Below are 14,135 nucleotides of genomic sequence, written 5' to 3' on the forward strand. Positions count from 1 at the left end.
ATCAAGTCATATCTATCCTCACAGTCTGTCGCTTCTTTTTTCTTTCCTGTCGCCTTACTTACATAGCTCAGCATTTTCTTCTGCTGCTTAACCCACGAGTCGGCCTCTTCTTTCACATCCCCCTCCCCTTCTCTTTCTTGACACTGCCTCCAGTCTCGGCCATTCTTAAAGAGATCTAATGCACATTTTAACATACCCACTTCCTGTCTTTCAACTTCCGCCTGCTTTTGTAACTTATCATTTTCCTCCAATAAACGTCTCGCAGTCTGTTCTGGCGTTTCTGTCATGTTATGTCTTAGTGTCTGCGGCGTGTGTGTCAACCTGAAACGGGGATGCCATTGTCGAGTCAGTTTGATCCTTTCGCACTCTCTGTCGCTCGCGGTTTATAGCTTGTTCAATCAATTGTATTGTTGACGAGTCCATGTGTTCGTTCTCCCCCGCAATGTCCATAATCATTCTGCCCCCCAGCGTCACCACGGGCGCCATGATGTCATTCTGTTGTCTTTTCCCAATTAGTTCTTGATACGCGGGGGGTTTACTGTCAACAATCTGGTTTTCTAGGGCTGTTGGCATTATTTTATCGAACTGGGGATAAATCCCTGTATACTTTTCAGCGTTATTGGCCACTTTCAATTCACTTTTTCGCTGGACTTTTGCCTCTTTAACAGCACATAATGCAGTGGCTGCGGTGGCCAAATTGTGTATGCTGCGTCGCATTTCCTCAATTTCTTGCAATTGTTTTCCAATACTGCCTTTGTTGCGCCACCCCATCACCTTTTTCTCTCTCTCCAATTCCAGTTTTTCTTTGCCCAAATCCAATTCTTTTATCTGCAATTGTTGTGCCAACACTTTCAATGTCCAATTACCTTGCAATCCAACAAATAATGGATCATTTTCCAATTTCTTAAACACTTTTAAGTGTCGTTCTCTCTCTTTTTTAACATTTTTTATATTCACCCCACTCATAATTTGTGTCTCCAATTCTTTGTAAAATTCCACAATTTCTCTCCACTCACTCATTTCATTCATCTTATCAATCACTCTGGATGCATCCATTGTCATTCTTTCACACACACGCACACACCCAAGTGCATACGTTTACACCCACACGAGCACTTACTAAAAAACACCCAAACACACATTCGCCGCACGCGTGCCCACACACAAAACCCTAGGCCAAATTACTTTTTCGAATTAATGATTTACTGTGAGTCTTTGGTAACATCCCACAAAGAAGATCCTTCGTTTACGACTGATATAATTTAGGGAAGCTTTTCCCAGAGGATCTCAAAACTCGCTTTATTTGTAAGTATTCGTCAATACATTACGCTCGCCCCTGCGGAACAATAGTTCACTGAACTATTTTGCACACTTATTACACAAAACATAAACTTTTAAGGATCGATCAATCGGACCCAACACTCCTCTTTGATTTACAGTGTTCAATGGCAGAATTTTGATTGTAACGGGTATTCTGCTTACCTTTTTGTTTGTGGGATCCCTTAGAGGAGCGATAAATCCAAGTGATGGTCCTGAAATTTCCTTGCCATCCACGGTTTTAACTAGTATTGAACCGCGCTTCTGTGTGCACCAAGAGGACTCTGCCTCGACTCAAACATTCTTTTTCTCGAGCAACGCACCTTGCGTTGATCAGCCGTAACTTGCAAACCCCAATCGACAAAGGACACTTGTGATACACAGGTGATCTTCTCAACGCGACGGGGTCACCATAAATTGTTAGGTTAAAATATTACAGGCTACTATTAGAATTTAACGGTTATCTTAAAATTGTAAATATTATGAACGGAATTAAATATTTACCTTATTGCGCAACGTTATAACCTAACAATTGGTATGTTCGTTGTGAGAGAGATCACCAAAGAAGCCGGCAAGTTACTCACAGATGATTTATTCCTAACAAATTGATCTAATGCAGAATTCTGGGTCTCAGCTGCCTGACACAGAAAATATTCGTGTGCCCCAAATCAGTAAGAGAGACAAAAGACAAAGACTGAGACTGAGCAGCCCAGATTTAAAGGTGTCCCACATGCATATTCAAATTTGGCTCAAACAAAGAAATCAGCAGTTGATTGGATCCCTCTCCTCTGATGTCGTCATCCTTTTGGTGGGGTGTTGTGGAGACGGTTCCAGTTGCTTTTCCTCTCCCTTGGGTGATACGAATCAGCGTGGAGACATCTCGAGTTGCTCCTGCCCGGTCAGCGTTCGGTCAGGTCGTAACCTTTCACCTCCTTCGTGCAGTTTCGGCTAAGTCGTAACTTTTCTACTTCCTTCGTGCAGTTTCGGCTAAGTCGTAACTTTTCTACTTCCTTGGGTGACAAGGACCAGCTGACCCCTCGACCCCTCAGTGCCTGCAAAAACAGAACTCCGACACACATTCCACATTTGCTCCCTCATCCATCCACTGAAACCAAAGCACCATTTATACTGATTAACTCACTATTTTAATGTTCATCCTTCAATGTTTAAAATGGCTAACTAAATGTATTTATCTCCTTCATTCCCTCTCTTGGCCTCAAACAAGAGGCCACCACTATAATTGCCTAAATAATAAACTATTCTAACCAAATAAGTGGGTGAAGTAAAGACATAACAAAAGTGAACAATGGATAATATAACCAAATTAAGAAATGTGACACAAGTGAAAAGAGAAAATAGCAAAAATGTGATTAAAATACAAATTATAAGGCATGCAAAAATTAAAAGAAAATATAAAAACAATTGATAAGAGCAACACATGAAATATGACGACATTCCATTTCCCTCATGGCCCATTTCTGGGACCACATTCACATTATATCCTCTCAACCAATGGAACATCGACACGTCCATCTGAGTCCATGACAACATTACATACTGGCCCCCCGGTGGGAGCGGTCCAACAGTCGTTCCAATCAATCGAAGAGTGAGGGTCATCTTTTCCCTCAAAGTCCAAATTCGTCAAAAGCCTTAGTCAATCGTCCACCAGGCGCTGTGTCGTTTGGAATGAAACTACAAAACCACAGTAACAGACATTAATAGGGACATAACATCACAGTCACTTGATGAATTCTTAGGAAAGCAGTCGTGTCGTCTATTATCACCACAACAGGCACACATCTGCACGAGGCAAGGGAGAATCAACCGATGATGACAAAATAGTCGTGCACCAATCACGTGTGACATTTCCTACTTCATTACCCACACCTAGTAATTTCAAACATGTAAAATTTTGTCTGGCCACTACCTTATCGAAACTTGGCTTGCACTTGTCTGGTGTGGCTAGAAAAACAATAACCTCATAAATCATTGCCTTTTAACAGCCATACCATCTCTGGCCTGTGTCCAATTAAACAGTTGTACTTCCAAATCCATATTATTTTCTTTGCATTGAGCTTTGAGCAAAATTTGTTCTCCCTGTGTCAGCTTCATTTGTGTGGTGATTTGTCCCTTGACTTGTACATTACCTCATTCTTTCACGTGTCTTTCATGCACTTCAAAGTCTGATCTGGTCAGGTCAGTCCGAAGTCACCCATTCTGTACAGTTTAACAACAAAGGTCCCACAGAAAAAACACAAAACAAAACGAACAAACATAATTTCCATTCATAAAAAATTGTATTGGGCAGGGTGAATGTACACCCTCCCTCTCTGGCCCGGTCGCTAGACCGGCCACTCAAGGACATATCTTCTGTCGATCTGAAAGAAGCTGGTTAGCGCGGAAGTCTTATATCATCCAATTTCTAATTCCGCTCGAATCTCTGACCGTTGCGCGTGCCAATTTAACCCTCTAGCCAATTACACAATTTCCAACTAAAATGTCGAGAAACCTCTCTAATATGTGTACTGCACTTAAATAATAATAACCACAATAACAAAAATAATCACAATAAGTTACACTGCCTTAAGTCGTAACTATAAACTTCTTTTGAACCGACAAATTTCACCACTGTTTGCAAAAGACAGCCAGAAGATCTTTGAACATCTTGCTATTTTAAGAAACACTCGTTTAACATTATCGCATCCCCAACTTGTTGAATAATTTTCGTTTGATCAAGCCCAATTTGTCGTTGGTTTATGCGTTGTTCACTCCACATAAAAAGGGGGCCATCAAGCGGCCCACATCTCGCAAAAAAAGAATCATCAGTGAATTGAACGAGTACAAGGCCGCCTATAGTGTCCAGAAAAAGAGAAACAAAAATCCAACTGTCCAAAGTTCCAATTAAAAATCCAATTGACAAAATTAAACACTTGGTGCAATTAAGCACAATTTAACCCCGAGATGGCTGGATGAGAAATCTTCCTTCAGCATTCTGAACGTCTGGCATAAAAAATCTGCCTGAAAAATTATGCGGAAAAAATATGTGCAAAATAGAAATTGTTGTGCATTTGAGAAAACGGAAAAAATATACTTTTAGAAATGTATACTATTATCAATAGGGGCTTTGTCATTCATCCCAAACCCTCAGTTGGGTGTGCCAAACTCTAGACGTGCAGGTGTAGTCCACCAGCTTATGCGGCTTCTCGTGTCGGATATCCTATGAAAATTGAAACGGAGATTAAATTTTGTTTCCAAAGACATCAAGAAGCAAAATGCAGTGCGGATGTTTGAATTGGGATCCAGTAGCGTCTGTGCCGAGAAAATCACAGGATGCCAAGCCAGTAGTGTTTCAAGGCAGAGTTCAGTGGTGTCCATCAGCTGACTTGTGCAATCGTCAGCCTTTTGTCAACAGTCCTTGTGAGCTGCAGTCTTGGAGAGTGTTAATTTGGGCTCTTTGACTTCGAGTAGTCCATTTCTGCAGCAAATCGTGAGTCAGCATTCTCCAGTTCAGTGGACGATGTCTTTGTGAGGCCAGCAGCGAGCCTTTGAAGTTGGGGAGTTTCGCACCCATGGAGCAGATGGGTGTCGTTCGTCCTTGTGGAGATAGCTTGGCTTGACAGTTCTTTGTGGAGGAGAAGGAGTAGCTTGTTGATCAGAGGATGGGTGGATGCAAGTGGCTTGTGCATCTCACAGTCCATTGTTTCGTGTCACCACAAATTGAACAGCCAGCCTGGCACCAAATGACCTCTCTGCACATTACCACTTTCACACAATCAACATCCTCAGAGCACTTACGCCTTTGTGCTCTTGGTCAGATTTTCCAAATTAGACTTTTGCATGTTTTACAAATTTCCCAATGTATGATGCAATTAAAAACAGTTCTCATCTCGTCTTCTTAAAAATGTTTGAAGTCATCCTGCAAATTGAACAATTTCTCAAGCACCATCCTGGCTCTGTTTGCGAATTGTCGCGGCTTACATCATCTGCATAAAAGCATAATGAAAAAAAAATAGTCAATAGTCATCATATTTTGCAAATCAACCTTGTACTCTTCAATTCAATTTCTCCATTGGGAAACTAATAAAGATAAATCCAATCAAATCCAATTCCATCTCACCATCAAATTCAATATATATCGCATGTATGAATCATCTGTCCTTTGACTTCAGTGGAATAATTTGTCAAGTCAAAAATTATCAATACGCTTATTCACTATCAACATTTTAGAAAATCTATAAAGCTATTTTTCATGAAAAGGGCTCATAATTTCAATGGGTGAATTTCTATTAAGTAATCAATTATTAGTGAATCTAGCAACATCTACCTTGCCAATTTCCCCATTGTGGGACTATAAAAAAGGCTTTCCGATTCTGATTCTGGTTTGCCAATTCCACCCAATTCGAGATAAATGTTCCTGTCATTCAGTCTAATTTTCATTCCTATTTTATTTACTTTCTATTATATATTTTTCAATTGACCTGTATTGAGCAAATTGGTCATCCCCAACACACAGTGAACTGTGGTGGGGTCGGGGGGCGCAAAATCGCTTCTATGTGTTAAACCTCTCTTTGAAATTCTGTGGTGATAAAAACCCTGATAACAGGTGTCGTAAATAACTCTGGCTTCTTTCAAATGGCTTAATCAAGCCGTATCCAAAACATATTTTAGCTCAATCTAAACGCCAATACTCCTATAATTTTATAAATTCACTCTTTCACTTTGTCGTTTCATACAATTTCTATTTCATTCATTCATCTTCCATGCCCATTTGTCCTCACAAGAGTCATGAGGGGTGCTGGAGCCCATCCCAGCCGTCTTCGGGCACTCACTCAGCATGGGGGCCCTCGGAAGAGGACACTGACACACACACTCCACTCTATTGTTTCTTCTGCGTTCCTGTACCTCAAAAACAAACTAACAATATTAATGTCACAAAAAACATGTCCAATCATTTGGCAATCATCATCACAATTACATATAATTCCATTGTAACCTCGCGGGTAACTATTTTATCTATATATTCTGATTCTCTCAACTGGTCAGCAAAATCAAATTATAACATTTTATTATATATATATATATATCCTTAATTGTCGTCTTATTAATAAGAGCACAATAGTTCTTTGGGAACTTCACATCCAAATTTGATCATGTTGTCAGACATAAGTCAAAGTCAAAGTCAAAGTCAGCTTTATTGTCAAATATGCTAATATGCATGACATACAGCACAGATGAAATTAATGTCCTCTCGGACCCAGCGTGCAAGACATGCAAGGCACTTATAACGTGGCTAAAAAAGACATACAATTGACAACAAACAATACATGTAATTTCTGTATGTAAAGTGAGGTAGTGTCGTCTGGAAAGTGAGGCAGTGACATATGTAAAGTGAGGTAGTGACATATGTAAAGTGAGGAAGTGACGTACATAAAGTGACGTAATGTCGTAATTGCAAAAACAAACAACTAGAAAGGGTTGAAGTGAGGTCTTGTCTAATGAGAAATAACAAAAAAATAGAGTTCAGGATGATCGTACAGCACGTAGCGTGTACTCAGAGTTCGGTGAGTGTGGCAGTGGGAAGGGGCAGGCTGGGCAGGGCTGGGAGGGAGTTGAGTCTCCGGACTGCCTGGTGGCAGAAACTGTCCTTGAGCCTGCTGGTCTTGGCTCGGAGACTCCGCAGTCTCCGACCCGATGGCAGCAGGCTGAAGAGGCTGTGGGAGGGGTGGGTGGGATCGCCAGCGATCCGGATGGCTCTGCGGGTGAGGCGGGTGTTGTAGATGTCCTGAAGGGGGGAGAGAGAGACACCGATGATCTTCTCAGCTGTCCTCACGATGCGCTGCAGAGTCTTACGGCAGGACACGGTGCAGGCGCCGTACCACACAGTGATACAGCTGGTCAGGATGCTCTCTATGGTACCGCGGTAGAAGGAGGTCGTGATGGGGGTCGGGGCTCCAACTCTTTTGAGCTTGCGGAGGAAGTACAGGCGCTGGTGGGCTCTCTTGGCCATTGATGCCGTGTTGTGGCTCCAAGACAGGTCTTCGGATATGTGCACTCCCAGGAACTTGGTGCTGCTCACTCTCTCCACTGCAGCACCGTCGATGGTTAGTGGAGCATGCTGGGGGCGCACTCTCCTGAAGTCCACAACAATCTCCTTCGTCTTCTCCACATTCAGACGGAGATTGTTGTCCTTGCACCACGTGGCCAGGCGGCTGACCTCGTCCCTGTAGGCTGTCTCCTCGTCGTTATTGATGAGGCCCACCACAGTCGTGTCATCTGCAAACTTTATGAAGAGGTTGGAGCTAGGTGATGATGGTGAGCAGTCGTGCGTGAGCAGAGTGAAGAGGAGGGGGCTCAGCACACACCCCTGGGGGGCCCCTGTGTTCAGCGTGATGGTGCTGGAAGTGTTGTCGCCAACTCTGACTGCCTGTGGTCTCCCCGTCAGGAAGTCCAGCAGCCAGTTGCACAGGGAGGTGCTGATCCCCAGTTTGCTCAGTTTATTGGTGAGTTGTTGGGGGATGATTGTGTTGAATGCTGAGCTAAAGTCGATGAACAGCATTCTGACGTAGGAGTCTCTGGTCTCCAGGTGGGTGAGCGCTGTGTGGAGAGCAGTGGAGATGGCATCATCGGTCGAGCGGTTGGGCCGATATGCAAATTGGAAGGGGTCATGGGTGGGTGGGAGGGCAGCCTTGATGTGGTTCATAACTAGCCGCTCGAAGCACTTCATGAGGATGGGAGTGAGTGCGACCGGGCGGTAGTCATTGTGGCAGGTGGGGGACGACTTCTTCGGGACCGGGATAATGGTGGTGGCTTTGAGGCACGTGGGCACAACAGCCTGGCTCAGAGAGGTGTTGAAGATGTCCGTGAAGACATCTGTGAGCTCCACAGCGCAGTCTCTCAGAACACGGCCAGGAATGCCGTCGGGACCCGGGGCTTTTCGTGCGTTGGTCCCTCTGAGGGATCGCCTCACGCTGTCCTGGGACAGTGTCAGCACCTGTTCGCCGGGAGGTGGTGGGGTCTTCTGTGCTGGAGTGCTGTTGTCTGCCTCGAAGCGGGCGAAGAAGTCGTTCAGCTGGTTCAGCAGAGTGGTGGAGTTCTCGCAGGTCTGTGGAGTGGGCTTGTAGTCTGTGATGGTCTGTATCCCACGCCACAGGTTCCTGGTGTCACTGCTGTCTTTGAAGTGGTTGGCGATCCTCCTGGAGTGCTGTCTCTTGGCCATCCTGATGCCACGTGACAGGTTGGCCCTGGCTGTCCTCAGGCCCCGCTCATCGCCAGCTTTGTAGGCAGCGTTCCGAGCCCTGAGGAGCCTGTGGACTTCACCCGTCAGCCATGGCTTCTGGTTGGCCAGGATGGTGACAGATCTGGTGACAGTCACGTCATCCATGCACTTCCTCATGTAGGAGGTAACAGAGTCTGTGTACTCTTGGAGGTCGGTGTTGTTGTTGTAGGTGGCCGCTTGTCTGAACATGTTCCAGTCAGTGTTGGAGAAGCAGTCTTTGAGTGCCTCTGACGACCCATCAGGCCACACCCTTATCTGCTTCTTGACTGGTTTGATGACTTTGACAAGAGGCCTATATGCGGGCATTAACATGATAGTGGAGTGGTCCGAAGCTCCTAGGTGGGGGAGGGGATAGGCTTTGTAGGCTCCTTTGTGTGTGGTGAAAACATTGTCCAGAATGTTGTTACCTCTCGTCGGAAAGTTAATGTGTCCATGGAGATGTGGAAAAACACTTTTCGGGTTGGCGTGGTTGAAATCGCCAGCCAGGATAAGGAAAGCATCTGGGTGGGCTGTCTGTTGCTCGCTGATGTACTGGTAGAGTTCATTCAATGCCGCGCTCCTGTTGTTAATTGAGCTCGGGGGGATGTAAACTGCTACCAGCAGTATGGCACTAAATTCCCTCGGCAGGTAGAATGGCCGACATTTTATGACCATAAGTTCCATCAGTGGCGAACAGTGTTTGCATACCACAACAGCGTTGCGGCACCAGGCATCACTGATGTAAACACAGAGTCCCCCGCCGCGAGTCTTCCCCCCCTCGACGAGCGCTCTGTCTGCCCGGAAGCTAGTTAGCTGGGCTAGCTGGATGGCACTGTCCGGTATGCTGTCGGTCAGCCATGTTTCCACAAACACAAAGGCACAACACTCACCCACGGTCTTGGAAGTTGAGCGGAGAAGTCTGATGTAGTCCATTTTATTGTCCAGCGAGCGCACGTTAGCCAGCGTGATGGTAGGAATGCAAGGCCGGTGGCGGCTAGCCGCGAGCCTAATGCGAATACCTCCACGCTTTCCCCTCTTTTGTTTCCTCATACAGCGCTTGTGGCGCCTCCACTCTGGGTTGGGTGCAGGAGTGGGGGTCGGTGGAAGAGTGGGGCTCAATGGATGAGCCGACTCCCTGAGCAATCCATGCTTGCGTAGCACTTCTGCTTCAGCTGGTTTAGGTTTTAAAAATGAACTCTTTCAACTATAATTACCAATCTTAATCCTTTGAACAATGCTTCACAAAGAGGTCGCGGAACACTACACAGACACTGATATTCATTTCACTGTTATTTCACACACTCTCAACAAATCAGCGCCCACAGACAAACCCCAACGCACATTTCACATTTTCATTCAATTTTGTATTCGCCTGAAGTCGGATCACAAAATTATTTGCCCCGATCGCAAACAAAATATTGGAATCCTGACTTCAAGATGTTCAATTCTTTTAGTGACAACACTTGATCCAATCTAACAAACAATACTTTACTTTTGTGCCTACAAATTCACTCCAGTTCAGCCTGTTTATTCATTTATTTGTTGGCTTATTTATCTGTTCATTCAGTCATTTGTCTATTAATTTATTTATTTAACTCACCTTGTCATTACTTACCAGTTGATGTGTCTTAATTTTGTCTTCTGTCATTCGCACACCTATGCTTTTTCAAGTTGGGTATGACACGCCTTTCCAGTTCACTCATCAATCTGTCAAAACTTCTTATCCTATCTATCAAGTCATATCTATCCTCACAGTCTGTCGCTTCTTTTTTCTTTCCTGTCGCCTTACTTACATAGCTCAGCATTTTCTTCTGCTGCTTAACCCAAGAGTCGGCCTCTTCTTTCACATCCCCCTCCCCTTCTCTTTCTTGACACTGCCTCCAGTCTCGGCCATTCTTAAAGAGATCTAATGCACATTTTAACATACCCACTTCCTGTCTTTCAACTTCCGCCTGCTTTTGTAACTTATCATTTTCCTCCAATAAACGTCTCGCAGTCTGTTCTGGCGTTTCTGTCATGTTATGTCTTAGTGTCTGCGGCGTGTGTGTCAACCTGAAACGGGGATGCCATTGTCGAGTCAGTTTGATCCTTTCGCACTCTCTGTCGCTCGCGGTTTATAGCTTGTTCAATCAATTGTATTGTTGACGAGTCCATGTGTTCGTTCTCCCCCGCAATGTCCATAATCATTCTGCCCCCCAGCGTCACCACGGGCGCCATGATGTCATTCTGTTGTCTTTTCCCAATTAGTTCTTGATACGCGGGGGGTTTACTGTCAACAATCTGGTTTTCTAGGGCTGTTGGCATTATTTTATCGAACTGGGGATAAATCCCTGTATACTTTTCAGCGTTATTGGCCACTTTCAATTCACTTTTTCGCTGGACTTTTGCCTCTTTAACAGCACATAATGCAGTGGCTGCGGTGGCCAAATTGTGTATGCTGCGTCGCATTTCCTCAATTTCTTGCAATTGTTTTCCAATACTGCCTTTGTTGCGCCACCCCATCACCTTTTTCTCTCTCTCCAATTCCAGTTTTTCTTTGCCCAAATCCAATTCTTTTATCTGCAATTGTTGTGCCAACACTTTCAATGTCCAATTACCTTGCAATCCAACAAATAATGGATCATTTTCCAATTTCTTAAACACTTTTAAGTGTCGTTCTCTCTCTTTTTTAACATTTTTTATATTCACCCCACTCATAATTTGTGTCTCCAATTCTTTGTAAAATTCCACAATTTCTCTCCACTCACTCATTTCATTCATCTTATCAATCACTCTGGATGCATCCATTGTCATTCTTTCACACACACGCACACACCCAAGTGCATACGTTTACACCCACACGAGCACTTACCAAAAAACACCCAAACACACATTCGCCGCACGCGTGCCCACACACAAAACCCTAGGCCAAATTACTTTTTCGAATTAATGATTTACTGTGAGTCTTTGGTAACATCCCACAAAGAAGATCCTTCGTTTACGACTGATATAATTTAGGGAAGCTTTTCCCAGAGGATCTCAAAACTCGCTTTATTTGTAAGTATTCGTCAATACATTACGCCCGCCCCTGCGGAACAATAGTTCACTGAACTATTTTGCACACTTATTACACAAAACATAAACTTTTAAGGATCGATCAATCGGACCCAACACTCCTCTTTGATTTACAGTGTTCAATGGCAGAATTTTGATTGTAACGGGTATTCTGCTTACCTTTTTGTTTGTGGGATCCCTTAGAGGAGCGATAAATCCAAGTGATGGTCCTGAAATTTCCTTGCCATCCACGGTTTTAACTAGTATTGAACCGCGCTTCTGTGTGCACCAAGAGGACTCTGCCTCGACTCAAACATTCTTTTTCTCGAGCAACGCACCTTGCGTTGATCAGCCGTAACTTGCAAACCCCAATCGACAAAGGACACTTGTGATACACAGGTGATCTTCTCAACGCGACGGGGTCACCATAAATTGTTAGGTTAAAATATTACAGGCTACTATTAGAATTTAACGGTTATCTTAAAATTGTAAATATTATGAACGTAATTAAATATTTACCTTATTGCGCAACGTTATAACCTAACAATTGGTATGTTCGTTGTGAGAGAGATCACCAAAGAAGCCGGCAAGTTACTCACAGATGATTTATTCCTAACAAATTGATCTAATGCAGAATTCTGGGTCTCAGCTGCCTGACACAGAAAATATTCGTGTGCCCCAAATCAGTAAGAGAGACAAAAGACAAAGACTGAGACTGAGCAGCCCAGATTTAAAGGTGTCCCACATGCATATTCAAATTTGGCTCAAACAAAGAAATCAGCAGTTGATTGGATCCCTCTCCTCTGATATCGTCATCCTTTTGGTGGGGTGTTGTGGAGACGGTTCCAGTTGCTTTTCCTCTCCCTTGGGTGATACGAATCAGCGTGGAGACATCTCGAGTTGCTCCTGCCCGGTCAGCGTTCGGTCAGGTCGTAACCTTTCACCTCCTTTGTGCAGTTTCGGCTAAGTCGTAACTTTTCTACTTCCTTCGTGCAGTTTCGGCGAAGTCGTAACTTTTCTACTTCCTTGGGTGACAAGGACCAGCTGACCCCTCAGAACTCCGACACACATTCCACATTTGCTCCCTCATCCATCCACTGAAACCAAAGCACCATTTATACTGATTAACTCACTATTTTAATGTTCATCCTTCAATGTTTAAAATGGCTAACTAAATGTATTTATCTCCTTCATGCCGCAGTCCTCTTTGTTTCTTACACGGGAACAGAAGATGCTGCGCCCCGGAGACGAGGTGCTGATCAAGGCAATTAAGAGGAAGTCCTGTTCTGCACCAAAGTGGGAGGGGCCATTCACCGTGCTGATCACGCCAACTGCCATCAAGATCGCCGAAAGAGACACCTGGGTGCATCAAAGCCATTGCAAGATCATTCACCAACCAGATCCTGAGCAGGTGGAAGAGGAGCTACTCAATAGCCATGGGTTTGGTCCACATCATCTTGCTGTACGAATTTGTGGAGGCAATCCAGATGACACACGTAAAGTCTCCCATTCCATCAGCCTGCGAAACTCCCAACGACGGCAGAAAAGTGTCCAAACATGGCACATCCTGTAGCCTGCTTTCCACTAGAAGCTGCAGGAATTGTGTCATTTCCTCTTAGCATCCTCGTGAACGAAGCACGACAAGATGGAAGCAATTATCCTCAAGAGTCTTGGTACGCTCGTATCAAGTCAGGGAAGGCTTGAACCACTGGTTGGGATTCCGTTGTGGTCCGTTCTAAGCCTAACACGGAATGGGTTCAAAATAGCTGTGCTCAAGAAGCAAAACGAATTGTCGTCAAGATAGCTCGAGGGAACTGGTTAGGAACTGGAACTGGCACAATGACTGATATCCAACTTGCTATCATAACTCATGATGTTGCAGGATGCATGGACTTGAGACTCTGTCCTTATTTTCGTGAACATCACACTGGTTTTCCCGTAACTATATGCATCATGTCATCTTTGACATCACCAGTCGTGATATTGCCTTTCCAACATAAACTGCACATCAGACTGACAGCCTATGTTGAAATACCTGCCAAAAAAGCCCAAAATTCAGGTGTCATGGACGCATTATATCAACCGTTTGCAGAAGAAAAACATGACTGGAATCCGTTGTTATCAAACACGTGGTATCGTTATGCTACATTAATTGCTAAAAAAATAGGAAAAGCAATTGCTTCGTATGTTCCTACATGCCTCATTCCGTGATGCAACAGCGCGTGCATTCAAAGGTATTTGGAGATAAAATGGCTCGAGCTGCGTATATGTTAATATCTTCGCATAAACCTGATCAACATTTTCCAGTTCTTCGCAATGCTTCGAGAGGAGAGATTGTTCCAAGTTTAGATACCATTTTGGAAACTGAAAATCAGGTTATGACCGAGAGCGGGTTGCGATTACCAGTATGCGTTGCAATGTACGGTACAGGTCAAAACTTAGGTTTTATAGATGAGGATAGATGTTTATATGTGCTACCGCTAAACACTAATGTCACCCATTTACCCGTATCTTCACATCTTTGGTGGTT

At 44.2% G+C, this 14,135-nt stretch overlaps 1 protein-coding gene across 1 annotated transcript; it reads right to left on the reverse strand.

The window, feature by feature from the left end:
• Positions 1-1,891: 1,891 nt before the first annotated feature.
• Positions 1,892-10,733, reverse strand: LOC148903474 (uncharacterized). The gene is made up of 2 exons (XM_089003361.1): positions 2,286-10,733; positions 1,892-2,246 (listed from the first exon to the last, which is right to left on the reverse strand). The coding sequence occupies exon 1, from the start codon at positions 9,620-9,622 to the stop codon at positions 6,869-6,871; it is 2,754 nt and encodes a 917-aa protein (XP_088859487.1). The 5' UTR covers positions 9,623-10,733; the 3' UTR covers positions 1,892-2,246; positions 2,286-6,868.
• Between the last annotated feature and the right edge of the window lie 3,402 nt (positions 10,734-14,135).

Source organism: Hippocampus bargibanti, linkage group LG01, assembly GCF_051943395.1.
Source record: "Hippocampus bargibanti isolate YZ-2025 linkage group LG01, ASM5194339v1, whole genome shotgun sequence".
NCBI classification, from domain to species: Eukaryota; Metazoa; Chordata; class Actinopteri; order Syngnathiformes; family Syngnathidae; genus Hippocampus; species Hippocampus bargibanti.